We start from the raw sequence: 27,358 nt of genomic DNA, 5'->3' as shown, positions 1-27,358 counted from the left end.
GGGGAGGGGAGGGGAGGGGAGGGGAGGGGAGGGGAGGGGAGGGGAGGGGAGGGGAGGGGAGGGGAGGGGAGGGGAGGGGAGGGGAGGGGAGGGGAGGGGAGGGGAGAGGAGAGGAGAGGAGAGGAGAGGAGAGGAGAGGAGAGGAGAGGAGAGGAGAGGAGAGGAGAGGAGAGGGAGGGGAGGGGAGGGGAGGGGAGGGGAGGGGAGGGGAGGGGAGGGGAGAGGAGAGGGGAGGGGAGGGGAGGGGAGGGGAGGGGAGGGGAGGGGAGGGGAGGGGAGGGGAGGGGAGGGGAGGGGAGGGGAGGGGAGGGGAGGGGAGGGGAGAGGAGAGGAGAGGAGAGGAGAGGAGAGGAGAGGAGAGGAGAGGAGAGGAGAGGAGAGGAGAGGAGAGGAGAGGAGAGGAGAGGAGAGGAGAGGAGAGGAGAGGAGAGGAGAGGAGAGGAGAGGAGAGGAGAGGAGAGGAGAGGAGAGGAGAGGAGAGGAGAGGAGAGGAGAGGAGAGGAGAGGAGAGGAGAGGAGAGGAGAGGAGAGGAGAGGAGAGGAGAGGAGAGGAGAGGAGAGGAGAGGAAAAGAGCCTTTGGTATTATTACAAGTTTGTTCTTTGCAGGGTTGCATTGCAAAGCACCACAGTACAATAAGCCCACCAGGTACGATATGGCGGCCCAGTTGAAGCTGAGGTATTCACAGGAAGAATAAAAAAAAGCACAGAGAGGTCTAGACTGGCAAAATCGTTGCTTTGGTTCAAGCAAGGCACTCGTCCCGTGGTAATGTCACACTTTGCAAGTGAAGCATGGGTCTGGTAAGAAATGCAATCGCTGTAGAGGAGCCTGCCAATTCTGAGTATTTTCTGTGTCCAGCCCGCCACCGATCCTTACGGTGGGGTGGCAGAGGGCACGGCGCGGGGGTGTTGCCGAGCACAGGGAACCGCTCATCTCTGCCACACCGAGAAGGCATCCTGAGAGTCATTATAGCTTTTTAATGAAGGAATATATAGAGAGAGATATAAAAAGCACACTTGTCAAGTCCCTATCTTTTCCAATACCGACTTAAAAAAAAAAGTGAAGTAGGAAACAAAAGGCAACATTTAATTAAAGAGGAGCTTTTGTGTTGAGCCGTGGGCAATTTGTTGGTGGGGGCCCAAACCACGTTGCTCGCGCCGAGTGCTTGGTGAAGGGCTGGAGCCTCCCCCGACGCCTGCCTCCTGCCGCGGGGCCCTGCGCCGCCACCGGCCTGCCCTGCGCGGCCTCCTCTCCTCGCGCGGCCCCGCTGCGAGGCCGGGCAGGGCCGGGGGTTGCAGGCCGGCTTTCCAGCTCAGCCAAAACCCTGTGCCTGGCATCCGGATGAGCGTCTTTTTTCTCTTTTTAGCCTACCTACCACCCCATGCAGACCTTCTTCTCGCTTCTAGCGAGGAGCCGGCCGTGCCCGCAGCGGAAGGGCTGGCGCAGGGCCGTGTGGAGGAACGAGCCACGTGGCGAGCCAGCCGCGCCTCGCTCCCAGGGCGGCGCATTCAATCCTATCAACAGGATCAAGGAGGCAAACAGCAAAGGGCACCACTTATTCCCCAACAGCCAACTTTTAAGTAATCATTTAGGAATATGATACTAATGGAGCTTAATGTGTCTTTGTTTCATGGCTAACTTGAGAAAAATAATTAATTGATTTTCATCTGAAAACTGTAAACGACAACAACAGCAACGTGCGCAGGAGCGAGCAGCTGTTTGCAGAGCCTCCGGGGCCGGCCAGGAACCCGCTGCCTCCCCCCCGGCCCGAGCCGGAGGCACCTCGGGGCCCAGGCAGGGTGCAGGGAACCATTTCGGCACGGAGCCGAGGCGCTGCCGACCCACGCACACAGCCTGGGAGAGATGTGAGGCGGCCACAGCTGGGGGAGCCGGGCAGAAGGGAGCCTGTGGGGTGTTCTGGGTGCCTTGGGCCACGGGGGGGCTGCTTTCCACATCCCTGCTCTGTGCCGAGGGAAAACAATGTGCCCTTGATAGCATGAAAGCAAGCATCCTCCCTGAGCATCCCCCCTTCCCAGCTGCTGGCACCTACAGGAGGTCAAAGAACAGACAGGAGCTGCTCCTCCCAGTGCCTGGGGCTCTGTCTGAGCACAGAATTGATGCTTATTTTCCAGCTGGCCAGAACTCGGTAGACAAATCCTACCCCCTTGGGCTGGCTGTCCACAGTGGCTTTGCTAGCCTGGGGGCTGCTGGACCAGCCGCTTGCGTTGCCTTTCCAGCATCACATCAGCCCTGACCTAGTCCTGCTGCTGCCAGAGCAGGCCCACGGACCCAGCAGGACCTCTGTGCACAACGGGCAGCAACCTTTCACCAAGGACTCAGCTGCTGAACGCGACCCCGATCCATCTCCAGGCCAACACAAGTGCTCCGGCCTCTGGGATTCGGTGAGTGGGGCAGGTGTGCGAGGGCTTCACGGCGCCGAGCCTGCTCTGCTCAGCCTCAGACATTTTTGGCTGGCAGAAAGGCATAAGGTAAACACAGAAAATTGCATCATCAGAATTAGCAGCTTCCACAAGAAGTATTTCTTTGGGGTATCTGGGTTGCGGCTGTACATTACTGTATGTAGGAGAGAGAAGTTAAAACTATAAAAGAGCACAAGCAAAATGCAGACCGCACAGAGAAAGAAATCTTTGGTATCTTTGGTATCATCAACACGATTAAAATTACAAATGGAAAAAGTCAGTGAGGTAGCCTCTTTGGTTCTCACTAGAAATAGAAAGGTTTTTTCTTTTTTTCTTTTTTCCTTTTTTTTTTCTTTTTTCTCTTTTTTACACACACAGAAGTTCATTCTTGGAAGCAGCTAGTTTAAGGGTTTCTCTCTTTTTGCTTGGCATGTATTATTTTTCTCCCAGCTTAAGGTTTAAGAAGCCACAAAGTTCAGGCAAAGCATCTCAATGTCTTTTCCTCCTATTGTTTCTGAATGCACAGTTTCAGGTTGAATATTCATTGCTTGTCCTCAAAATTTGCTCTGTTTTCTGACAGAAAAACATCTGTAGTGCTTTAAAGGTAATTCTAAATAAAAAATAAAAACTATACAAGGGCATCTTTAGATGATGATGAATAAGTTAAATAAATAAATTATATTACGAAGACTTTATGTGCCATAATAAAGGTATGTTGCGCTTTCTAATCACATGGGAAGAGATTAACTTAAATAATTTAAATTTTTATATTTAACAATTAAAATCAATTAAAAGAAGAAGCTAAAATTAAAATCCTGTTTTATGTAACTTGTTATTTTCCTCCTGTCTGTAACAGAACTTTATGCTTTATGCTTTATGAAGCAAAACTAACTTTTAAGTGTATTTACGAACACAGGCTTGCATCTCTGATGCACTAAGACAGTAAAATGGATAAATAAGCAAAATTAACCCCAAATTAATAAACGGTTGAATTAAATAGTTTTGAATAACTAACATTTGACCCTGATCCTGTAGTCTGTCTTCAGGTAAAACTCCCATTGAACTTTAAAAATAAAATGAAACTCGGTGGGATTTAGACTGAACAGAGATTTCAGGACCTGCTCTAAGACTAAACTAAATAAATTACATTACTGATAGATAATATATTGGGTTAAAACCCACAAGTGTCTGGAAGAAAAATAAAACCATTTTAAACTTTGCATTTTAAAAAAAATTAAACAATAAAAATTCCCCTTAATAAATATAAAGGAGGCCAAGTATAAAGTTTCCTCGTGTCTTAAAAAATACGTACTTATTGTGACAAGCAAGAAAAACATTGTTTGTTTGTTTGTTTTTCTTCCCAAAGCTAACACACCCTTTCCAATACCATATCATTACCGTGTTTTGTTTTGGAAGAGGTGATCCCTATTCCCTCATGCAGGATTGAGAGTAGTTTGCTGGTTTAGTCCTTCTCAGGTCTTTGGATTTAGCTTTAGTTAAGAGAGATCCAGAATAAAGCTATTCAACCGAAGTAATCAAGCACATTCTTTGTTCCTTCACAGGTGATTAAATAATATCCAGGGTTTCTTGAAAGTTGAATTCATCTTGGATGTGCCCATGATAGTAACTCCAAGTTCACAGTAAGGAAGATGCTGGGATACTGTCTGTACAAACTAGTCACTCGCATCAGAATAAATAAAAGGAACAAGTTACATTACACAGCTATATAGATTCATAAATATACGGTATATAAACGCAACATATCTGAGTTTTGTGTTTTTTTAAGTATGAACAGAATATAGTATATATTGTATGTGTGTACATACAAATATATCTACCCACAGCATATTTTTATCGACACTCCTCTTCTGAGTCAGCTGCTACATAAATGCCTACAATAGTCGACAGTGAAATGGAAGACAACATAGAGCCACGAAAGATGCAGGGATAAAAAAATGCAACGGCATTTTCAGGTGTTCAGATGAAAATGAATTTTGAGAAATAAGAAGGAAACATGGGCACTGTTATATTTGCAATCCCCAGCACAGAGAAGGCTCACACACTTCACGAAACAAACACTGTTGTATGGGCAGTAACATCATCCTCAGTACTACTCGGTCAGCACAATTATGTTGCTTCCAGTGTGAGACTGCAGATCAACATTTGAAAGATCAAGGCAAGAATTTAAGTCATAATATTGCATAATAAGAACTTCCACAGTTTGGAGATAATTAATAATTTCATTGAAGATACTTCTTTTTTTATATATATAATTCAGTATTTGATCTGTACTCTGTCACAGCTATTGGTACGAACTCTAAAATGAAATAAAAAGAACAGGTTTTTGTTCATAAACTCCATGAGAACAGGACACGCTCCTCTTTGCCTCTAAGGCATGTGGTACTCAAGAGGCCAAATCTGCCAGCCTGTGGCTGCTCCTAACGCCAAGTGAACCCCAAGTCCCTCTGCTCTGCAGCAGGGGCACCGGCTGCCAAGCACGCTCCTGATGTGACGCCCGAGACTTGTCTCTTCCGAGAGAGATACACTTCTCTGCCTTGCAATTGCAGTGAGCTACAGGGAAGGTAGGAAATGGCGTTCTGGGTTTTTAACCCGTGCTGTGTCCATTCTTTGTACGGTTACCGAGGCATTATGGAATGGAATGAGAGAAAAGTAATCCGAAAAACAGCATTGCGCAACGCTGCTACGAAATGCAGTAAAAAACTTTCAGAATGAGAAATTTCCCATGAGGTCAATGCCACGCTCACAATGTGTATGTAGAGGCCGGGTGGCATGGACCCCGTGAGATGTGAACGGGGGTAAAAGTGAATCTGACCACAGCCCCTCGGCCGGGCCCTCGCTCTGCCGTGTGCTGACAAACTCACGCCTGGAGGCAGCATGCACCAGCCCAGCCCTGAACCGTCTTTTTTCCAACTTTATTCCATGCCTGATTAGGAGGCTTTTTGGAATCCCATTCGATCAGTCTGGGAAATCTGTGTTTAAGGAACTTTTAATTCCCAGAGCTGGTATGTGTTGTCAGTTTAGCTGCTGTGAGGATCCTGAATTTACTTCTCAGAAAACTTTCCTGTCCTGAGCAGACAAGGTTTTTTGATTTTTTTTTTTTCTAAAGTAAAAAATGGAAAATGACTGCAGCAGTTTTGCAAAGCAATTAAAAAAAGAGCTTTCATTTAAATGTGGAGATGGAACAAAATAATACACTGGGCATAGCTCTGAACTTGGTTTGCATGTCATGATTTGCATCATCGTGACTGTGACAACAGAATATGTCAAAACAAATTACTGATTTGCCATATGAATTGCTGAAACTCAGTTACGGTTCAGATCAGGGTCTGATCATAATAAGCCAGGCTGTAACGGTGCTCAGCACTTACAATGAAATAAATCAGTACATATATTGCAAGTTTTATCCCTGGGAATGAGGAAGAGGGTATATAGGTATTTCAACTGTTTTCACATAGAGAAGGATGGGTGTTCAAAGCTCTAAACATACAAGAGATCAACTCTATCTGACAAAACAAGTAATATCCAACTGACACATTTTTCGTACGTGGCTCCAGCTAGAGCAGACGTCCCAGTTTAGTATCCCAACATCTTACACTTGGAGTTCATGCAACTCCTGGAGAGATTCCATGTGGGGTAGAAACAGGAAAAACATAAATAAACCCACCCTTTGTGTTGCTCAAAGAAACAGAATTGATTACCTTTCCACAGATCAATGGTGCTACACGCATTTCAGTCGTGCAAGAGGAGATAATGAACTGAAAAAACAGTTGTGAGAATCCTCATCTTTGGTATTGTAGCTGTTGAGGTTTTGGTTGCTCTGTTCCTTGTTCTTTTGAAAAAAACTGCATAGGCACAAATTAAAGACAATCTTCAACTTTAAGATTACTGAGTTGTCAAATGAAGCAGCAATCATATACTGGCTTTACTTTGTTTTTGTTCTTGTCAACCCTTTCTTTGATATCTGCTTCCTAAAATGTCCAAGATGTCTGTCAAAACACAGTGTGTTACTTGTTCGCTTCCTGACGTGCTTCCTTGTTTTTTTATTTTTATTTTATTTTTAAATGGAACAGTTTGTTGCAGAAGAAGTAGGTGCAGAAAACGTTTCTTTGGTTTCGATTAAGTAGTACATAAAAAAAGTCTCAAGTGTCTCTAAAGAAGCATGACAGCGTTTGGCTTGCTTTCGAACACGGGGCCGTGCTCCGAAGGGGCCATTCACTGGTAAGGACGCACATCGAGTGACCGTGACCGCTCCGGCGGCGAGGATCGCGTTTGCTACTCGAAGACTGCTGTGGCTGCAGCGAGGTGGCTGTGACAGCTCCGCCGCGCCGTTCGGGACTTTGCTCACATGTTTTTGTCAGCGCTCACTTTCTGCTCAATTGTACAGCAAATGACCGTGAGAGATTTATAAACGGGTTGGCGTTTGTGAGGCTTTCTGATCTCTAAAAGAACGACCACGCTAACGATGACGAAAAGAAAACGGCGAGTTACGAATATCTTTGGCTTGCAGAAATCCTGTCTCTTTGGTGTGCTGTGTTCTCGTCAGCTTTGACGGACTGGTGGACGAAAAGAACTTAAAATGTAATGGGCTTAGATGGCATATTTAAGTCATATGCAGCACATCTAACATGCTCAATGACATTTGAAGGGCTCGTTTGTGGTTGTTTGTTTTTTTTTTTCCTGCTTGAAAGTACCATAAAATTCCCATAAGGATTTTCAAAAAAATGAACAAAAATACAGTGAACACTAAATACTTCTCAGTAACAATGAGACTACAAAGGAGAAATTAGATTCCTGGTAACTGAAAAGGGCTTATTAATGACCTAAAAAAATCTAGATCTTTCAAAACATTGTGTTTGCTCCATGTACTGTAGCAGTTAAATTGACCTCCTGAGTGTGCATCTGCATTATGTACAAACACAGAATTTGTGACAAACTGCAAACTGTGCTTGAGACTTGTGTAGTCACATACTTTTTCACTATCAACTTTGTAAATTAGAATGCATCTCAAAATAACAGCTGTAGTGAGTCCAGAATCGTACCTATTTCTATAGCTATTGTCTTTGTGCTTGATACTTTGAGCTCAAGTGAACTGAATTTTTCTGATCCAAGATCAAGCTGTACTCACTGATTAAATCAAAGAAACTAAAAAAAAAAAAAAAAAGAAACCTGTAAATTTGATCTTTTGTTTTTTTTCCCTAGAACACTTAACAAAACCATGCCTGAGATTTAAAAACAGGTTCTCGGACTCTTTAGCGTCTCCGTGTCAGACTTTGTGCTCCGTTCTCGCGCGGCGGTGCTGCACGGCGGTGCGGCACCGGGCTGCGCAGCGCCCGCCAGCCGGGGCTTGGGGCTCAGGAGAAACTTGCCTCACGAACGGCTCTCTTCCTTCAGACCTGCTTAGCCTGTCCTGAGCATAGTATTACATAGAAAGAGGTTAATTTTTCACTTGCGCCTTCTAAAACTGACTAAAAGCCGTAAAAAGTGTCCTCTGTTTGCAGCTAGGCTGGGACGAGTTTCCGGGAGGATTGTGCTTTAAGTCACCAGTGAAGGGCCCCGCTGCGCATCCGCTCGCTCGGTGGCTCCGCCGCGCCGGCCGCTCCCGGTCACGCTTTGGTACAAGTGCTGGGGGCCGAGGAGGAGCCCCCGGTGCTCAGATCGTCCTGCCACTTCTCCAGGCTGCGCCGCCTCGCGTTCATGAAGAAGTTGCTGACGGTGGTGAGCTCCAGGCCCAGCTGCTGGGAGATGGTGATCTGCATTTCTTTGGACGGGCGCTTGTTCTCCTTGAAGATGGCGAAAAGCGTTCGGCGCTGGAGGTCAGTGAAAACCAGACGAGATTTCTTCTGGGAGTTGTTCCTTTCTTTGTTCGGCTCCTGCTCTTTGCGTTTGCATGCTTGGGGAGGGGGTGGCAGGAGACAGAGAGAAAGAAAGGGTCAGCACGAGCGACATGCCAGCGAGCCCGACCCCCGGCACCGAGGAAGCCGAGCACCCGTGAGCCTTCCGGCGCCTGCTGCAGGCCGGTCGCGGACCCAGTCCCTGCGGCTCATCCCTCGGGAGCATCGCGCGCGGCCGAGAGCTGCGCTCCACGAGAGAGCTCTGCAAGCGGCACCGGGGGTGCGGAGGTGAATTTCAGGGGCGGCGCGCTCGTGCCTCTGCTCACACGCCAAAACCAAGGACTAGGGATGGGCACCTGACTATGAGGCATTTGGGCACTGGGTCTCCAGCCCTTCACAGAGCTCACCCCTGCGTGCTTATCGTCCACACACATGACACAGCCTCACATTCAGATTTCTGCACAGTGAGGAATTTTGGGTTTTTTTTCCCACACTTTTTATGAAGCAAAAATCTGAGAAACACATGGCAATGTTAGGCTAAAAAAAAAATAATTTCTCTGAATTCAATCTAGGAAGGAAAACACAAAGCACATCCTTTTCTTTTCACAATAGCCAAGAAAAAGATCAATTATCTGTGGATACTTCCCATGTACCACAGCATGTAACAACTCCAGATAATTATTTCTTAAGGAAACTGTACAGGCCTCCGTTCCACAACGCAAACTGCACCACCCGGCTAATTTCTACAGCAGACCCGTGCACTGAGGCAATGCCACTGGAAGCTGCTGCTGGCGCATTCAGAATGAACATTTTGTCCACGTTTTGGGACAGTCAGTGCATCCACCTCCTCCACCTGCAGAAGGAGGCCTGGGTCCCCTCCATGACAACGAGGTTTAGCGTTCGGAAAGGATTCCTATTTCTTTGCACAGCCCAGAGCACGCCGCCGTCAAAGCTCTCGGGGCAGCAGCTTGCCGTGACCACAGCTGGGGGAAACCCACACACAACACAAATCCTGCCCACCACCCAGCTGGGCCTTTTGTTTGTTCGTTGCCTCCAGAAGCAGACCTCCGAGGCTACTTTTTTAATCATTTACCAGTGTATCTGTTGTTTTCGCCCCCGACTGCAGCAGCTGCTGTTGGAAGGAGAGCTGCTGAGGCAGGCGGCGTGCCGGGGCTGAGCAGCGCGAATCGAGGCCCCGTCTGCGCAGCCCACTTGCCGGCGCGGTCTCTTTTTACCTCTTTGTTCACTAATCTGAAAAGTGCTCTGACTGGCAGCAGCGTGCTGCACCTTTAATGGTGAATTAGTGCAGGTTTATGCGGATTACGTTAGCTTCCAAACACAACTTGTATCGAGTCATTAGGCCTCAGAAATGAGGAAAGGAGAAGACTGCGATCAGAGGGGCAGGTCGCAGGCTCCGCGGCGCTGTGCTGCAGCCCTGCGGGTACAGCTGCCCGTCCCCGCGGCTCTGGCTGCCAGGCTGAGGGCAAGCAGAGAGTTTTGGCTTTCACCGGCATGGTCTGAGGAATGCAGCACCGGCAGCCAAAGGGGGGCTTTGGCTCTGCCAACAGCGTGCGCTGATACGCTGAGCCTGGTTAGCCTCCAAAGGCCCCAGGCTCTTCTGCTCGAGATGCCCTGCAGGGCTGCCCTGCTTCCCCCCGTGAGGAGGACCCCCCACGTTTTCCAGGCTGACGTTCGTTACGTCAAGTGTAGTTCCCCCACCAGGAGGACGGGAGCAACCCAGCTGCCTGGGGGCCGCGAGGGCTGGCACCGAGCCCGGCTGGGGCAGGCAGAGCAGCCCCCCTCCCCGGCTGGCTCTCCCTGCCCTTCTTTGCTCTGGGGTGTTCCTGGAGGCTGGGGGAGAAGTGGGGGCACTTCTCAGACGTCTGTTAGGAGATGAGCTTTGGAGTAGATCCTGCATCTTTGATCTGGCAGGCAGCACCTGCACGTCACATAACCTCACTGCAGGGCAGCTGGGGAGAGAGGAGGAAACGCTGCCCTTCCACACCTTCCCTGCCCTGGGGCGCCGCACACCGCCACGCCGCGACCAGGAGCAGCACCGCCACGCCTGCCAGCAGCGCCGTCCTCTCCATCACAGCAGATCCTTAAGCAGCAATTATTCCATTTTTCACAAACAAGCTTGGAAGCATTGCTGAAACAGGCCCTGCGTTACGTGACACGGCACGGTCACACCTCACAGGGCACCTCACAGGCACGCCTGGCTCTTCCCCTCTCCTTTAGCCCCAGCGCTGCTCCCGGGGGTGTCCCCATCCCTGCGCTCTGTTCCCCGTTTCCCTCTGTCCCCAGGCTCCTTCTGGCACATCACACAGCTCCGGCGAGGCGCCTGCAGCCACGGCATGGGGCTGGGGGCCAGCTGCACCCCGGGGTGCAGCACAGGGCGAAGGGCGAAGGCAGCCGGGAGCACCCGCGCCAGCGCCTGTCCGACGGTCCGACGCTTGCTGTGCCAAACGATGCTAATGGGCCTCAGAAAAATCGGTATTAATAGCTGATCCGTATTTATTAGCACAGGGAGAACATCAAGTGCTGAAACCAATACCACTGCCACAGCACATCCAGATTTAAAAATAGACTGATAAGGCTGTCTATGCGAGGCAACAAGATAAAAAAAATCCATATGTTGACATGGTTAGGTAATGTGCTGGGACACAATAAGTAGAGTGAATTGGTAAGTGGGCAGATTTTTAAGCAGACGTATTAAATAATTCTGCAGCTCTGATGTGTGAAGTGAGAACCTGGTCCAAGAAGTAATGCTCAGGCTCTGGAAATGTCTGCAGTTAACCCGAAGGCAGGGCTGTATACATTGCTGTGTGCCTGGGTATGTAACGGGCTATACTGACCAGCTTCACTCTGTGCATGTGGCAGCATTTCACAGGATTTCTGCAGGAAGCCGGACTATTTTTGTTGTTTTGACTGAGCCTGAGCCTGAGCCTGATTTTGCACCTACTTTCAGCTGTGAAATCCAGGTGGCCGCAGTGGAGCTGCCTAAGAGGGAAGTCGGGGCCACTCCAAAAGGACGAGATTAGCCAAAACATAAAAGGAGGATGCCTCCAGGGGGTATGGTCCAAGACTGCGAGTTCCTTGTCATTGGTGAGCATCCCCAGGAGGGGAGCCGCCAGCTGCAGCAGCACCAGCACACGCTGTGCTGGGAACCGTGGGCAGCGAGGGGCGGCAGCAGCAGCCGATGAGCCCAGGGTGAACCTGTGACTGCGCCCGCGGCTGGCTTGCACCTCCGGTGGCAACAAGCCCGAAGGCAGGAAGAGTCTGGGGAGGATTCAGGATCTCTGCCTGCAGACCAGGGACTCAGCCGACCTCGCTGCAGCACGGGTGGCAGGAGCATGAACTGTAGAGAAGCACGACGAGCCTGGGGTGCAGAGTGCTCAGCGCCACACACCTCAGCCCCAGCCAGAGGGCTCCAGACCCTTGGGTGCCCTTTCAGGGACATCTGCCTTTGCCAGAGATCAGCTGGCCTCAAAGTGAAGGTAGCTCCATGGGAATAAACAGGGCTGAGCCCTTCCTGACACATCTGGGTTTCTGTCGGAGATCAAATCTGAAATCCTCAAAGATATTACTTAAAACTGAGATGGTTTTCAATTGACTGGCAGCGAGAGAGGAACTTCTGGAGGATGTAATCCTCCTGAACGAGGTTTGGGCACTAGTGCTGCACCCCAAGCAGTGCGCCAGAGCCACGGCGCTCTCAGGGAAAGCCCTGCAGGACGACCAGGGAGGTCTGTGGCTTTTCACACCCCAGGCAGCAAAGCTCCCCCGGCCCCGGCTCCCCCTCTCGCGCACAGTGCGCCCTGCTGCCCGCTGTCCCACGCAGCTGTCCCCATCGCTCCGGTCCCCGTCCCCAGCCACCCCCAGTTGGGATGCTCTGCTTCTCTCGCTGCAAGCCCCCTCTCTTCCCCCTGCTCCTCCTGGCTCCTTTGTCCCTCAAAGCTATCTGCATCTCTGAGCTACCAGATAATACCCTCCACGGATAATGTTTTACTGCACGTCGGAGACGAAAAAGCAGATTTTAGCTTGGAGGGGCTGGATCTTTGCATTCGGCATTTCATCGAGCCTTTTGTCTGAGCCCTGTGCAGTGGGGAGGTGACGAGTACCTACCCTCGTGCTGCAGGTCCTAATAGGTTCCGGGACACAGGGAGGATTCCAGTGGTTCCTAACATCACTAATTTATGTCCAGAGATACTCTGCGTATTACAGTTATTGGTATCTCATGATAAATAATGCAAAGGTATGTGCTTTTCAATGCATTCAGTAAATACTTTCCTTGAACTGTTAAGTTTGCTCTTGAAAAGGAACCATAAAGGCAAATGTTTTTCCTTGACATGCATTTATCAGAAGAGAAAAACGGAGCGAGCACTCTAATAAAATAAAGTTATTACCCAGGAAACCTGCCTGCAGAAAGAGAAACGTTTTAATAGTAGAAGGAAGGGAAGCAGCCATCTTGATTCTAAGAGCAATTTGATTTATTAACTGCAGTTAATACTGGATATATTCTATGGAAGAAAACAGATAATTAACAATAATTGAAAGCCATAACTGTGAAGGAAAAAGATTCATCCCTTTTGTCCATGCTGGAGTAAAGACGCTTTACGCAGAAACAACATAGAAAGAGCTCGGAAACAGATTCAGTACTGCCCCACCTAATTTTTACTTGCGGGGAAATCTATTGGTTCAAAAGGCCCTAGCAGGGCGTAGGGACACGACATCCCACTGCCGAAGTGGGCCCCTCGTGTCATGCACCCGAGGAGGCACCGTCTGTCCTCAGTAATCCTGCAGCTAAAGCCACGGGAATACAAAAACCCACTGCTTTCAGCCAGCGAGGTGCTGCGCTCACGGGGTGAGGTATTGCTGGCAGGTCCAAAACCCCAGCACCCAGCGCAAGCGCAGGGAGGCGGGAGGTCAGTCAGGTGAGGCATCAGGAGACAACCGGAGCGTGCCCCAAAACCTCCACCGTTCTCACTGTTAAATAAGTTTCCGCGAAGATAAATATTTAGATGTTCACCTTTAAATACGCAAGATGCTCTATTGACTTTTGATCAGCATGTTTGCAAGCCCCGGGGTTAAGCACGCGCTGAAATATTTGGCTAGCTCCCCGGGGTAAGGAGAGCAGCAGCAGCGGTCGTGGCTGCGGGTTAGCAGCCGCAGCAGCTGCCCACCCCCCGCCGCTCTGCGCGAGCGTTGAGCATTCCCCAGCCACGTCCTGTGTCCTGTTTGGGACCGGGGAGCGCGATTCCGCCACGGCTCCGCACTTTGGAGCCGCGTTCTGACCTGAGTGTGCGAGGCAAAAGTTTACAGATGGTCTGCTTCTTAGCACGAGCAATAATAAGTTCGCTTCAGTTGCTGGTATTCCTTTTACAAGAATATCTCGATAACTGAACTTGCAGGCAGAAACATTTGTGATGACGGTAAAACTGTAAGTAATAATAATAACATTTGTAACTTGTTTGGAATTCTACACTGTGTGATTTTTCACAGCTCCCCGTGGCTTTAGGAGGTCATTTTCACAGTAAAAGAGCAGAATGGTATTGTGAGACTCATATGTCCAGTCGGAGTCCATGGGCAATAGCTCACATTTTGATGGACCCTTTGTGGCTGGCGCACGTACAAGAGGCGTTCACAGCAGCACCACCGCTGGGTATTCTCATCTCCACCGGTCGGAAGTTGGGACAAAATTTATCATTCAGGCAAAGATAAATGGAAAATCCATTTATCTTTTAATCCAATCCCTCACGCTAGATAGAGGGAACTCTGAAATGACACTTTTTCAGTAACATAACCTCCCCCTCCCCGCAGTTTTGCTAAAAGCATAACAAGGACGGACAAATGTCCCCAGACTGATGCTCCCCTTTCCTGCAGCCATGCCTGGGGGGCTTCCCCTGGCAAACCCTGAACCCCACTGCGCTGGTGCCGAACACTTGCAAGGGCCAAAGCCGTCACCACGAGACACTGACGGCTTCCCACATAAAAACCTTCACGAGCGAGCTGAAAGCTCCGGAGACGAGCGTGTCCCAGCTGTGATTCCAGAGGCCGAAGAACAGCATCCCTGGCTAGGCCTCACCTACAGGCCGGGCTGGCCGCAGGCCGTCATTAAATTGAGCGATTCTACCGACAGTTCATTTGTCCGCAAAAATATTCTTATTTTCCGCAACAAGAACTCTTATTTTCCATTTTCTTCCTCAGAAGGGAGGAACCCAGCCAGCCCCTGCATTACGGATAGCTATAAATCCTGGCAAATACTTAGCAGCATTGCAGCTGATAACTATTGTCTTTAAAACTTGGGTTTGTACAGACTGAAGTATTGTGAAATTTAACTCTGGTCATTAAAAATGAATACATGGCAACTGTTAGCAAATGGCAGTGGATTCTACTGTGCCATTACTACTGCTGAGTAAAGCTGTTAGAAAAGAGAGATTTATGCCCATGTGCATCCCTTGCCGCCCTGTGCCGAGACCGCCCGTCCCCAAAGCTGCGGTGGTCGCGGCGCCAGGAGCAGCCGGGCCGCAGGCAGCCCCGCGTGGTGGGACCCCCGCCCGCGCCAGCCCCCCGCCCGGGAAGCCTGACGAGCACAGCGTTTTACAGCAGACGGCTTGGCATTTTCTCATGACACTTTTTCTTGCTGAAAGATGTCCAGCTGGCCCCGTCGCTAATGGCTGAAATACGTGCAGCTCAGAGCAATCAATTTGCAGCACGCGGCACCGGCCTCACAAAGCCCAGGAGCAGCGCTGCGCGTTCTTGTATGCGGTAATAGTTTCTGTGAGCTATTTATGCATGCTCAGATGGTCCAGTCCTTTTTATAGAAGCTGCTTTTGCCACATGTAGGCAAAAATCGACTGACATGGGGCTCACCGCTGCGACAGGCAGCACTGCAGCAGCGTTCACCCAAACTGTGCCCCAAACGGCCCGGGCAGGGATGCTCCGTCCTCCCTCGGCTCCTCTTCACTGCCCCACGCAGCCTGGTGCTCGGGGGGGACACGCTGGGACATGAGGGGACGGGGGTCACCAGCACCCGGAGGTGGCTGCGGAGGAGGAGGAGGAGGAGGAAGAGGAGGCACCAGCTTGCTTGGGATACTGGAAACAGGTCAGTGAACCAGCTCGTGTGACTCGTGTCCCATGGAACACAAACACGGTGCAAGATCTGCTTCTAACCCAAACAAAACCCCGAGAGAAACCTGACGTCGCCCGCAGGTACCTCTGACTGCAAACCAACCAGGCAAGGAGGTTTTCACCAGAAATCTTGGAGGATGACGCAGCCATCTGAAATTTTCTCAGAGCCATACTTTGTGGTCCGCTTTTACTGCAAAGAGGTTCTCTTTGTCTTCACCGCCTCTAAATTTAATTCCCTGCAGTTTCTCAAGGTAACCCACACCCTCAGATAGTCACCGTTTTTATGATGTTTTTACTTTAATGGCAACAGTGACTCCGGAACTGTGAAACCAATAAACAAATGTCAAGAAGGAGCCAAGTAGAGAACAACATTCGTTTAACCCACAATAAGTCATTTCTCTCTATTGTTTGTAAAGATAAGCCATGAATATTGATTGCTCGCATGCCGTTTCAGATGGGTGTAGTACAAAGTCAACTAAACCAAGTTATCTGTCTGATGGAGCTAAAAAATGTTTCTCAATTTGATTTTAGAGAGAACTCAATGTGAAGAAAATTTAATTATGCTAGTTACACCAAACACAATGAAATGACCATCAAAATGTTTTCCAAAGGTTTAAAACGTTTTTCTTTTGATATGATTCACTTAAAGCAACCTCTTCTATATCTGCGTTACTACAATCTCTTAAAAACTAGGCCTCAAAAATCAATTTGATTACCTCTCTGAATTAAGTATGCACAAATGAAAGCAATTGAGATCAATACAAATTAGGTTAAGTACTCCACTGTGTACAAAATCATTATGTAACAAGAAACAATTTGAATGAAGATGCAAATAATCACATTGTTAGGGTGTGCAGCCAGCGCACATTTATCTGCTTATTCCCATCTGCTACACACACATGCTAAACCCTCTTCATTTTTTCATCCCCGTGAACACCCTCTGAAGGCACTTATCTAGGAGAACAGAAGATGCGCACAGACGAGCAGCGCGGTGCAAAGCGCTAATTCTGCTCCTGCAGAGATCGGCCGTCGCTGGAAAAGGCCCTCTGCTCCCCCGCAGCAGCCCTCCTGCAAAGGCAAGGTCCTCACCACCACCAGCCCGTGTCCGGGTACACGGACTCTTGCAGCGCCCTAAGAAGCCATCCCACACCCTGATGTTTCCTGCCGGGAATGTTTTTCTTGGTACTCCGCCTAATTTTTCTCCCGTAGCTCTGCCACAGAAAGAACGCCTTTCCATACCCAGGACTTGCATCCTTCAGCTATTTGAGAAGAAAAGATGAATGGATTTTGGGACTTTGTTCTTTTATATTGCTTTCCGGCATGTAGCGGGTCTCAAGCTATTTGTGTCAAACCTCTTGTAAATCTGCTGGATAGCTGAAATTGGGCTGTAAATCCTGCAGGGCAGGGACTGTTTTTTCTGTGCAATACTGCAACACCGATCTCAGTGTGGGATCTCTGACAAGGGCCTCTAAGTACTATTGTAATATACTTCCATCATTAATACAGAATAATAAATAATAGATGGGGTAGGCCAATTTATTGCACTCTAGGGCAAGAATGAGTGGAGGCTTGGTGAGCATGCAGTTCGGTTTAAATGCGCTCCTTGTCACCAGGTGGCTGCAGGCTGTAGCCGTACCCTGAAGCAGCTCCTGCAGAGCAGCCCCCGAGTCGCGTGCTTGTGGCCGAGGCAGGGGGCATCCTGTGACGCTCGCCATCCAGCCCTCCCTACGGATAAGCCTTTCTGCCAGCTGCCAAAGGAAGGAGCTAATTTCTGGCAGGCTGCTGTTTCAGAGCTGATTGCGAGCGCTAGAGGTATCTGAAGGCATCCTCTTCAGTAGCCAGGGGATTCGCATGCTCTCGCGCCTCGTGGGATCCTGGCCCAGCAGTGCAAGCTCATGCTGTGGCTTCATTTCAAGTCAGCAGCTTGTGAGACCTTGCTCCTCTCCACAGGCCCCTGTTTTCAAAGCAAGGGGTGCAACCGCCCCGTTACCGCCGAGCCCCGTGGCCCTGGGAGAAACGAAACTCCTGGGGTACCGCAGGGTGGAGGTGCCCCTCCAGGAGAGGGGCGGAGGGGCTGCGGAGCGGGCAGACACACACGGTGTTACCCCGGACTGCACAAACCTCGCCTGCTGCCACAACAGCCTCGTGCCGGGGCGGAGTGCAGGCTGCAGAGCCGGCCTCAGGCGGGCAGCACGCGGAGGCCTCAGCCAACCCAGGGACGGGTACCCGTCCTTTCACCTCACCAGCACGCGGAGTGGACACAAACGAAGGGCCACCCCGCTGCATCCATTCACATTGCCCTTCGCTTACAACACCAAATGCAGAGTAATATGCTCACAGCAAGAAAAAAACAAAAATGACACCGAGCAACCTGCGTTTGCTTTGCCTGGTGTGCTCCTCCATGCCCCAGAGCACTTCATAATCAATAGCACAGTGTTAGTCATGGCTATATATACATGGAGAAACTGAGGCACAGGGAGAGGAGCACACCTGTGTGATAGCTCAATTGCCTAAACCTGAAATTTATGTTGTCTAAAAGCCTTGTTTGCTGTTGCCCCAGCCCTTGTTGCACCTCAGGGCCGTCTGAGCAGAGCCTGCTTCGGGCAGCCGGCAGCCTTCACCATGCAGCGAAGGGTGCATCAAACCGTTTTTGCACAACGTTTATGTTGCTCAGTCTTTGTTTAAAACAGTAGTGCTGGAGAAATCCTTCCTTTGGATACCTGTGGGGTGCCTGGAGCACTCGCTGTGGGGTGGGAAGAGCGTCAACGTGGAAGAGACTGGTGGGAAATGGAGCAGGATGCCCACTGGTGAGGTGGGTCCCTGAGGGACGGAGGGGATTTGAGGCAGGTCGCTGCCCCCGCCGCCGCTCGGGCTCTTGGCAGGCACCGCTCGGGTCCTCTGTCTGGTAACAACTCAGCACCGGTGCTTCGGGCTGCGCTCAGCAAGTCCTGCCCTCCCAGCACCTGGGAGATTTATGTTTCCTCTTGTTCTGAGGATTCTCCCTTTCGAATGCCCAAATAGTTTCCAGGTGAAATATAACACGTCTCTGTGGCAAGGATTTATATTCCCCTAGTCAGGGCACAAAACCGAGGCCAGGCCTCCCCCGCACTGAGCGCCCTGCCTGCTGCAGCAGCGCCCGTGAGAGATGCACCCTCACACCCCCTCGAGCACTGGAAGGAGCCTGACCTCCTCCACGTGCAGGGAGAGAAGTGCTTCGGCATCTTTTCCAAGAAAGACCTGGATTTTAAAGTGGAGGGAGGTGAGTAAGCACTGAATAGGAGTCTGAAATCTTGGAGAGGATTTCAGTTTGAAGTGTCTTGTCTTCATTATTTTCTACTTGTCACTTCAACGGCCTTCCCCCAGCTATGCTGCCTTGGCACGCCGCCGTGCTGCGGCTCCTTCCCAGCAGCTCACACTTCGGTCAGTCGCGAGCCGAGCCCCGTGGGTCCCGCTGCGAGGGAAGCATGGATCCACTGAGGTCTCGCTCTGCGCCTCCGAAACCAGCTTGGTTTCAGAACTCCTGGCTCACGACAGAAAGCAGGAGATGACTTTTTGCTTGTAATGGCTGCTATTGACAGGGCGCAGTTAGGAAGAACCTGAGAGGAAAGCAGCAAAACTCCACAGGCTTATCTGGGGCAGCGAGATCTGTGTTGCCTCCCTGGCTCTGTGCTCCTCTTGCATTTCAGACAACGGCTGCTTAACACAAAACGCAAGAGCAGGCCTTGGAGGGGCGATGTTCTTTGCCATAAGGCCAGGTTCCCATTCCCTCCTTCCCGTGGCCTTGCTAACCCGCAGCAGGAGCGGGGTCCTCCCTCCTGAGCGTGCATGGCAGGACCTGGGCAGGACGGAGGAGAAGCTTGGCACTAAAGACATCAGAAGGACCGGGGAAAAGCCTTGGAAGCTTACACGTAACCCGTAGGGACCACCAAGCCTCTTCACATGGGCAGCCTGTGCCCAGGGCTGGCCCAGTGCCGTGGTGTCACCGGTGCCCCAGGAGGAGCCGGAGGGTGACACCGGTGCCGTGTCACCGCTAGGGCTGCGGCGGGGTGACACCGCCCGCCGAGGAAGGCAGCGGCGTCTGTACCCGGTGCGGCAACACGTGGGCATGGAAAGCACCGAGCAGGAGGGAACTGGGAGAGATGCGGGGGCGAGCAGGGGAAGCTCTCCGAGGAAGACTTCCGTATGCTTTTCCTTCACCCTCCGCAGCTACGTGCTGCTTGCCAAAGCTTAATGCCTCGGCACAGGCCCTCGTTTTTAAATGTCCATTACGACAAGATGAGATCTGCTGGAAAATCACCACTACTCATAAATATGTTCCCTGCTTACTTAGAGATATTTTGGTCCCAGAGACAATTTGCGTTTTGGGAAACTGCCAGCCTCCCTTGCTTGTCTAATAATTCCTCTGTGAAGCATTTACCAGTGGTTTGAGTCCCCTTTTTCTCACAATGGAGCAGTTTGATTTTATAGCTCAGAAAACCCAAACAACCCCCAAACACTCTGATTTCTTTTTTGATTGCATTTCTATCCACCATCAGTGAGTTACCTTGTTGATCTTATCACTGAAACCATTTGAGATTAGTCTATTTTGTATGATTTCTGCGTACAGAAATCCTCTATAAATCAGAAAGCCTTTTATGCAAAAGGCTGCAAGATTGATAGGACTGGATACAAAATCTTTTACCTTGGAAAAAAAGATGTACTATCTGTCCCATCGGACGTAATGTCTTCTCTGCATATTCACCTCCAAAGTATGATGGGGCTTTTTGTAGAGAAGACAGGAGACATGATAGCAGTCTTAAATACAAACAGATTGCTATCAGAAGAAAGGGAGTAATTTTTTTTTGTGCTTTGCCTATTGGGGATAAGATGAGAAGTAAAGGATTTGAAAGACAAAAAGGGAGATTAAGGCCAGTCATTAAGGATTTTTTGTACCTGCAAGCCCTGGAAAAGATTGCCTAGGTAGCCGGGAAATCCCCCCCGCCGAAGAATGGGGCAGGCGGTGAGGACGGGTGGCATCCCGAGTCCTTTCCAGCCCTGCCTCCCCCATTAGATGAACTCTCCGTACACCTGCAGGGCCCGTGGCCACTCTGAAGGCAGCCGCAGGGGAGCTCCTCTGAAGCGAGGAGCCTGCTGCTTTTAATGTTCGCAGGCTCAGAACAGGCGTGTTGGGATGCTGGCGAGGAGCTCATCATCGCTGAGTAACCTCGGAGGGAAGGGAGGAGAAAACAGCTTGCAGCGTGGGGACAGCAGGAACATTTAGTGCAAGGTTTGGGGAATAATACGGGGAGTGATGACCAACTGCAACCACGGTGCAGAAGGAGAAGTACGAGGTTTAAGTCAAAACGCCCCTATAAAGAGCAAGGGAAGAAAGAGGATCAGCTACTGGAAAATAATCCTTTTCGGCAAAAACGTTCTCTCCTTTACATGTTCCTTGTCACAAATAAATCGTGTCAGTTTTAAAATGCAGAGAAATATTTGAGTTTTGGATATTTCAGTTCAGATGGTGACAACTAAGAGATACCAGGAAAATATAGTATGGCAATATTGAAGAACAGAGATCAGAAAAACTCAGAGTGAGTGATACATCCTGACAGGCTGATTGTTTCTTGTATATATATATAAGTAGAGGAAAAAAGAGGTAGAAATGCATTTAATACTGAATGTGGTCAGATTTTTCCTTGTCAACCGATTAAGAAACTGACAGAAACTCCCTGCTTAACAAAGATGGTATTCAAATGTCTGCAGAGCAGAAACGTCCCCAGTGTCTTCAGAAATAACGTGGAACAACGAGATAGGGCGGGATATTATTTCAGAAAGTTGGTACGTGAGAAATATAATTTATCACTCAGCCCCACAATTTACTGCATGGATTGTTCAAACATAACCACTAATCTATATCTGAAGAGAGTACTAATATTTCAAGCCACTAAACACCTTTCAAAGAGTCTTTATGCACCTGTATATTTAGTTTGACACGAAGAGATAGTTTTATATGTATTTAACACAGCTGATACAGATGCTATTATACCTTAATTTTCAGCCGTATCCACAGACGACAAAATAGTCTCAGATTCCAGAGGCAGAAAATGGAGGCGGAGTACAGAGGCAGAGGACAGACCGACAGCGGCAGCGCAGCTCTAACCAGTCCACCCGCGGCAGTCACCAACACTCAGCGCATCTCAGTCCGAGGTGCTGGAGGTGCTCACGGCAGAGCCCCCCGGTGCAGCCCCGCGCCTCTGCTGGGACCCCCCCGGTTTCCTCGGCCAGAAGAGGCCCCCTCGCCCCTCTCCCTCCCCTTGCTCTCCCTGTGCCCTCTCCCTCCCCTGCTCCCCTCTCCCTCGCCCCCCCCTCTTCCTTTACCCTCTCCCTCGCTCTCCCTTTGCCCTCTAGGTCTCCCCTTGCCCTCCCTTTGCCCTTCCCTTTGCCCTCCCCCTCTCCCCTTGCCCTCTCCCTTGCTCCTCGCCTTCCCTGCGCCCCTCCCCGCTCCCCCGGTGCCCCCCCCGCCCCGTGCCGCTCTCCGTGGTGCTGACGGCAGCCGCCGGCCCCGCTCCGGCACCGGGGGGGCCGGGACACGGCGCGCCCCGCACGGCCCCGCACGGCCCCGCACGGCCCCGCAGAGCCCCGCACGGCCCCGCAGAGCCCCGCAGAGCTCCGCAGAGCCCCGCACGGCCCCGCACGGCCCCGCAGAGCCCCGCAGAGCCCCGCACGGCCCCGCACGGCCCCGCAGAGCCCCGCAGAGCCCCGCAGCCCCACTCGGGCAGGTGGAAGCGGCGCTGGCCCCGCCGGCCCCGCGCACGCACGGCGGGGAAGGAGCGCAGGCCGGTCACCGCGCCTACTGATGAATCACTGCTGGTGTTCGGGCACCGGTTGTGCGATCACCGACGCGGTGATTCAGCAGCCAGGAAATGCAAGCGGGACTCTCGGGGAGCACGCGGCGACGGGGGGGCCCGTGCCCGGCCCTCCGGAGCCGCGGGAGCTCGGTAGCCCGCGGAGGGCACGGCTCGGGAGCCGCTGCGAGCGCCTTCTTCCCGGGTGCACCCAGCGGGGCTTGGCGATAAGGCGCCGGGTTCGGCACCCGCGGGCAGGGCGGGCGGGGGGACCCGGCTCCGGGTGCAGCTGCCCTGAGCCGCCGCCGAACTCTGCCCTCGGAGCCCGGGGCGCCGATAAGCTCCGTGACTCACCGGGGATCGGCGGTGCCCTGCGGGACACGCGGATTTCGCGGGGACGTTTCCGCGTGGGCGGGCGCTGCGGCGACAGGGCCGGGGGCCGGGGGGGGCAGGAGGGACTGGGGGGGGCCAGGAGGGACCGGGGGGGCCCCGCCACCCCACTGCTGCCCGCTCCTCGGCCCCGGCGCCCGGCGGCGGCTCCTGGCGGCCCCTCCCCGGGTCTTTGCCCGGACCCCGGGGCCGGAGCCGCCCGGTCACCGCGGCCGGGGCCACCTGAGCGGTGCGGGCACGGCGGGCAAACCCGTGGAGCGGGGCTGTAACCGCGCAGCTTCCGCGGGGGCAGAGCGGGTCGGCGGGATCGATGCGGGAGGCTTCCCCGGCCCCGCACGGAAGGAAGGGCTTCTCCTCGCCCCGGCGGCGGCGCCGTCCCCCCCGGCCCGGCGGGACCCCGGCCCGGTTTGGGGACGGTGCTGCGGGGGCAGGCAGGGTGGCGGCGGGCTGGGAGGCGGCGACGCGCGGCAGGGCTCGCCCGGGGCTCCCGGCAGCTCCCCGGCAGGGCTCTCGCTCCGTTTCTGCCTCCCCGTCGGGTCCCGGCCGGGCCGGAGGCTCCCACTAGGAGCCTCCCACTTGCGGCACGCTGCCGTCGGTTCGAGGAGAGCCTCCTCCGGTCGAGGAACTTTCTCCTTCCGAGGACCGCGGGGGCAGCCAGCCGGAGCGCTTAGCAAACCGACGGCTTACTCCTTCCGCTCAGAGGGGTTTCAGCAAGCCAACCAAGGGAAAGGGAGCGCCGAGGCGATGAGGCTGCACGTTCGCCCGTGGTAATAAAAGCTCCGCTTCCCGAAGGAAATGTGCGAAGGTTCCCCGATCCCCCGCCCCAGCCGTGGCCGGAGCCGCTGCCCCTCGGGCGGGCCGTCCCGGTGCCGCCGGGTGTCGGTGCGGGAGCCGAGCCCCGGCGCCGCGGGGTTGTGCAGGCGGCCCGCGGGTGGGCTCGGCTGCAAGGCCCCAGGGGCCCGGCGGCACAAAACCGGAGCTCGGCCCCGCGCACCCGCAGGGTGACCCGGCCCGCAGCGAAACCGGGTGGAGCCCGCGGGAGCGTGCCACCGGCCCTCCTAAAACCGTGCCGGCCTAAATCCCAACCCGGCCCGCGGGCCCGGCAGCTCGGCGGGAGCCCTCCTGCCCGCCCCGGCTGCCCCACGCACGAAGGGGCTTGGCCGCCGGCCCACGCCCGGCTGCTCCCTGGCCGTGCCGGGCCCGGGGAAGCCCCGCCGGCCGCCCCCCCGCCGCCGCGGCGCCCCGGGACAGCGGCACGGAGACAGCCGGGGGGGCCGGGGGGAGCGGGGTGCTGGGAAGGCCGAGCACCGGCAGCATTACTGGAAACCGGCCGGATCAGGTTCCAGATCAATGAGAACTGGGTCCGCGCGTTTATGTTCCCGTTGCCAGCATTAATGCTCTTTTAATCTTCTAAACATTATCGGCATCGATTTCCCTCCACACTCACGTTCGTTTGAGGAGGCGACACGGCCGCGTGTGCCGGCAGGGGCTGCCCGGCCCGGGGCTCCGCACCCCGCGGGGAGCGGCCGGGGCCGCCCGGGGGGCTGGCAGCAAGCGAAGGGGAAACCAGTTAACGGGGGCACCGAAACGGGATTCATGAGCTGAGTCCACGCAGCACGTACCGGGAGCTCGGCTCCCCCAGACCGGGGGCTATCGCCACCCCCTTCTCCCTTCCCGATTGCCCTCTCCGTTCCGCCGACCCTCCGCCCGGGCTCCAAAAAAGAGGCCAAACGGCCCGTGACGAGCCGCACGGCCGCCGTTACAGATGCGGTCGGGAGGCAGGAGGCGAGCCCCGGCCGGGCAGGGGCTGCGGGGAGCCCCCGAGGCAGGCGCCCGCCGCCGTGCGCGGCCCTTGCGGGGCCGGGGCTCGCGGCTCGCAGGCGCGGGGGGCCCGGCGCGGTGCCGGCCGCAGACAAAGGAGGGGACACCTCCCGCGGGGGCTCCCCCGGCCCCCGAGCCGCGCCGCAGGCTGCGCTAACCGGCCGGCAGCGGCGGGGCCGTGCTGACAGCGCCGTGGGGGGCAGAGGGGCAGGGGCCGGAGGGGGCAGCCAGGGACCCCCGGCGCCCTCTCCGTGTGCTCCAGCACAGTGCGGTGCGGGAGGCAGCCTTTGGGAAAGCCTGCGTTGCGTTTGCCCTCCGCTAATCTCTGCAGGTTGGGATCAATCGACACGACAGAACGGCAGAGTCATCGGAACGAACATCGCCGGGTTTCTCAAATGTGTTTGTGGACGTGCGGCCGTCACCGCAGGCGGCCCAGCCGGACATCCCCGCTGCACCGCGCCTGCGGTCCGTGTGTCCGTCCACACGTGCGCTGGGCGGCACCAGGCCCGCCCCCTGCCACGGATCGGGGTGCGGGAGACGAGCGGCTCCCGCCCGCGGAAGGCAGGCGCCTTGCGGGGGTGCTCCCCGCCGCGCACCGGGCAGCCCCGGCTCCCGCAGCAGCGTGTCACCGGGCAGGAAGCGAGCCGCAGTCAGCGCCTGGCTGCGAACGCTTCCTCCGCTCTCGGCGAGCCACGGCAGCGCTGAAATGCTGCGGACGCGCACCCAGCCGACGGCGCTCCCCCACCGCAGGAAAAGCGATTCGCCCCGCTGCCCCCCTCGCCCCGGCTCCCCCCCAGCGCGGTGCTGGCAGCGGGCCGCGGGGCCGCGGGGCGCTCCCGCAGCAGCCTCCCGCAGCAGCCTCCCGCAGCATCCCCCCCCCCAGCAGCCCCCCAGCAGCCTCCCCGTGCCCCCCCGGCCGCGGCCGCCCGCTCCTCCCGCAGAACAATAGAGCGCTGCGGCGCGCCCAGCCCGCGCCAGGGGGCGCCCGGCCGCGGAACAATGCGGGACCCGCGCGGAACAATGCGGAGCCTCCGCGCCCGGCCGCGGAACAATGCGGGGCCGCCGCCGGCCCGGCATCGCCCGGGGCCGCGACCCGGTCTCGGGCCCGGCCTCCCTCTCCCGGGGGCGCCGGGGGCGGCCTCGGAAACGCCCGCCGAGGGTGGGAGGGGAGAGAAGGGGCCGCGGGGCTGCCCCCGGCAGCCGGGCCGGGAGGAGCTGCCCGCACCGCCCCGCGCCCCCGCCGCTCGGCCCGGCCCCGGCCCCGGGCGGGCGATGCCCCGCGGGTGGCCGCGCTGCGGGACGCGGGCCCCGCACGGCGAGCACGGGCGGCAGCGGCCGGGCGGGCAGCGCGGGGGCAGGCGGGGCCGGGAGGCGCCCCCCGAGCGGGCCGGGAGCGGCCGGGACCCCCCGCGCCGCCCCCGAGGGTCGCGCCCCGCTCCCCCTCGCCCTCCCCGGGGCTCCGGCGGGCGGCGCCGGGACCTACCTGCGAGTCTTAAGGCTGACATCCTCTGGAACTCGGGTTCCTGCAGCCATTTCCACATCCTCCGGAAGGTCTCCCTGCCGGATTTCAGTTTACTCCAAGGCTTAGGGTTCCGTAGCAAGTCCGAGAGGGTCCCCTGAGAACGGCACAGCACCCGCTGGGCGAAGATGGCCTGGGGGATGCTGTAGCGCTTCAGCTCCGCCGTGATCCGCTGCGCCACTTCTTTGGTGTTGATCTCCTCCAGCTGCCCCGAGCCGCTCACCTGCGAGCCGGACGAGGAGGGCGGCCGCTCCCGGCCGGCGGGCAGCCCGGGCCCGTGGGCCGGCGGGTGGCCGGGGTGCGCGGCGGGGTGCATGCCGTTCAGGTGGGACATCATAGCCGGGGGCGTCCCCAGCCCCCGCGGCAGGTGCTGCTCGCCCCGGGCCAGCATGGCCGCGTGGGCGTCGAAGTTGGGGCCGAGCATCTTGTCGTGGCCGGGCGGCCCGTAGCCGTGCAGGCCCTGCTGCGCGCCGTGCAGCGCGCCCAGCCCGTTGCCCAGCGGGGACAGGCTCTGCCCCATGGCCGGCATCTCCTTGTAGGGCCCGTAGAGGTTGTTGACGGCGGGCAGCCCGCGCTCGTCCCGCATGAGGGCGAAGCTCCCGCCGACGTTGCCCGAGAGGCGCTGGTGGTGGTGGTGGTGGTGGGCGTGCGGGTGGGCGTGCGGGTGGTGGAACTTGTCGGACACGGTGGAGATGGGCGGCAGGGGCTGCAGCGGCGTCAGCGTGGTGTAGGTGCCGCTCATGCCCATGCCGGGCGGCGAGGGCTCGCAGGGCACGCTCATGGCGTGGTGCAGCGGGATGGAGAGCTCGGGCCGGTACTCGGCGGCGCCGTCCAGCAGCGAGGCCATGCCGGGCACCATGGCCGGCCGGGCGGCGGCCGGGGCCAGCTCCTGGTGCGGCGGCGGCGGCGGCGGCGGCGGCGGCGGCGGGGGGGGCGGCGGCGGCGGCGGCGGGGGGGGCACCCGCAGGGGCCCGGCGGGGCCGCGGCCGCCGTGGTGCGGGCTGGGGCTGCCCATCAGCTCGGGCTCATGGCCGGCCGCCCCGTGCAGGCTGCCCAGCGGCTCCATCGCCAGCTCGGGGTTCATGGCGCAGGCGGCCGGCGCGGCGGCGAGGCATCGGTAGGCGCCGCGCCCGCTCCTCATTCGGGCATGGGCGCGGCGGCGGCCGCCGCGGGGCAGCGGGCAGCGGGCCCGGGCCGCCCCCCCGACGGCCCCAACGGCCCCGCGGGCTGCGGGCCGCCGGCACCGGCCGCTCAGCCGGGCCCGCGCCGGCCCCGCGCCATGTCCTCGCCGCGCCGCCGCCGCCGCCGTCTGCGGCCGGCGGGAGCTGTCCAGGGCGCGCGGCCGCTCCGCCTGGCCGCGCCCGCGGGGCGGGGCCGGCCGGACGGGCGGGCGGCGCGGCCA

The 27,358-nt window shown here is 55.5% G+C and overlaps 1 protein-coding gene and 1 long non-coding RNA gene across 2 annotated transcripts; one reads left to right on the top strand and one right to left on the bottom strand.

Moving 5' to 3' along the window:
• Positions 1-446: 446 nt before the first annotated feature.
• LOC308184656 lies at positions 447-7,599 on the top strand. Its single transcript, XR_013942761.1, has 2 exons — positions 447-2,401; positions 3,982-7,599. It is a non-coding gene; the product is annotated as an uncharacterized lncRNA (long non-coding RNA).
• ONECUT2 (one cut homeobox 2) lies at positions 2,647-27,105 on the bottom strand. The gene is made up of 2 exons (XM_080571939.1): positions 25,921-27,105; positions 2,647-8,330 (listed from the first exon to the last, which is right to left on the bottom strand). The coding sequence occupies exons 1-2, from the start codon at positions 27,095-27,097 to the stop codon at positions 8,044-8,046; spliced, it is 1,464 nt and encodes a 487-aa protein (XP_080428065.1). The 5' UTR covers positions 27,098-27,105; the 3' UTR covers positions 2,647-8,043.
• Between the last annotated feature and the right edge of the window lie 253 nt (positions 27,106-27,358).

This window comes from Anser brachyrhynchus (genome assembly GCF_964034855.1).
Source record: "Anser brachyrhynchus genome assembly, chromosome: W".
Lineage (NCBI taxonomy): Eukaryota > Metazoa > Chordata > Aves > Anseriformes > Anatidae > Anser > Anser brachyrhynchus.
This window is presented reverse-complemented; position numbering and strand designations above follow the sequence as displayed.

Bases quoted from the DNA above. Each gene is read 5' to 3' on its own strand.
- ONECUT2 (XM_080571939.1), bottom strand. From the start codon at position 27,097: ATGAGGAGCGGGCGCGGCGCCTACCGATGCCTCGCCGCCGCGCCGGCC. The intron at 8,331-25,920 runs GTAGGTCCCGGC...CCCCTCCCCAAG, and splicing joins GTCAGCCTTAAGACTCGCAG to CATGCAAACGCAAAGAGCAG.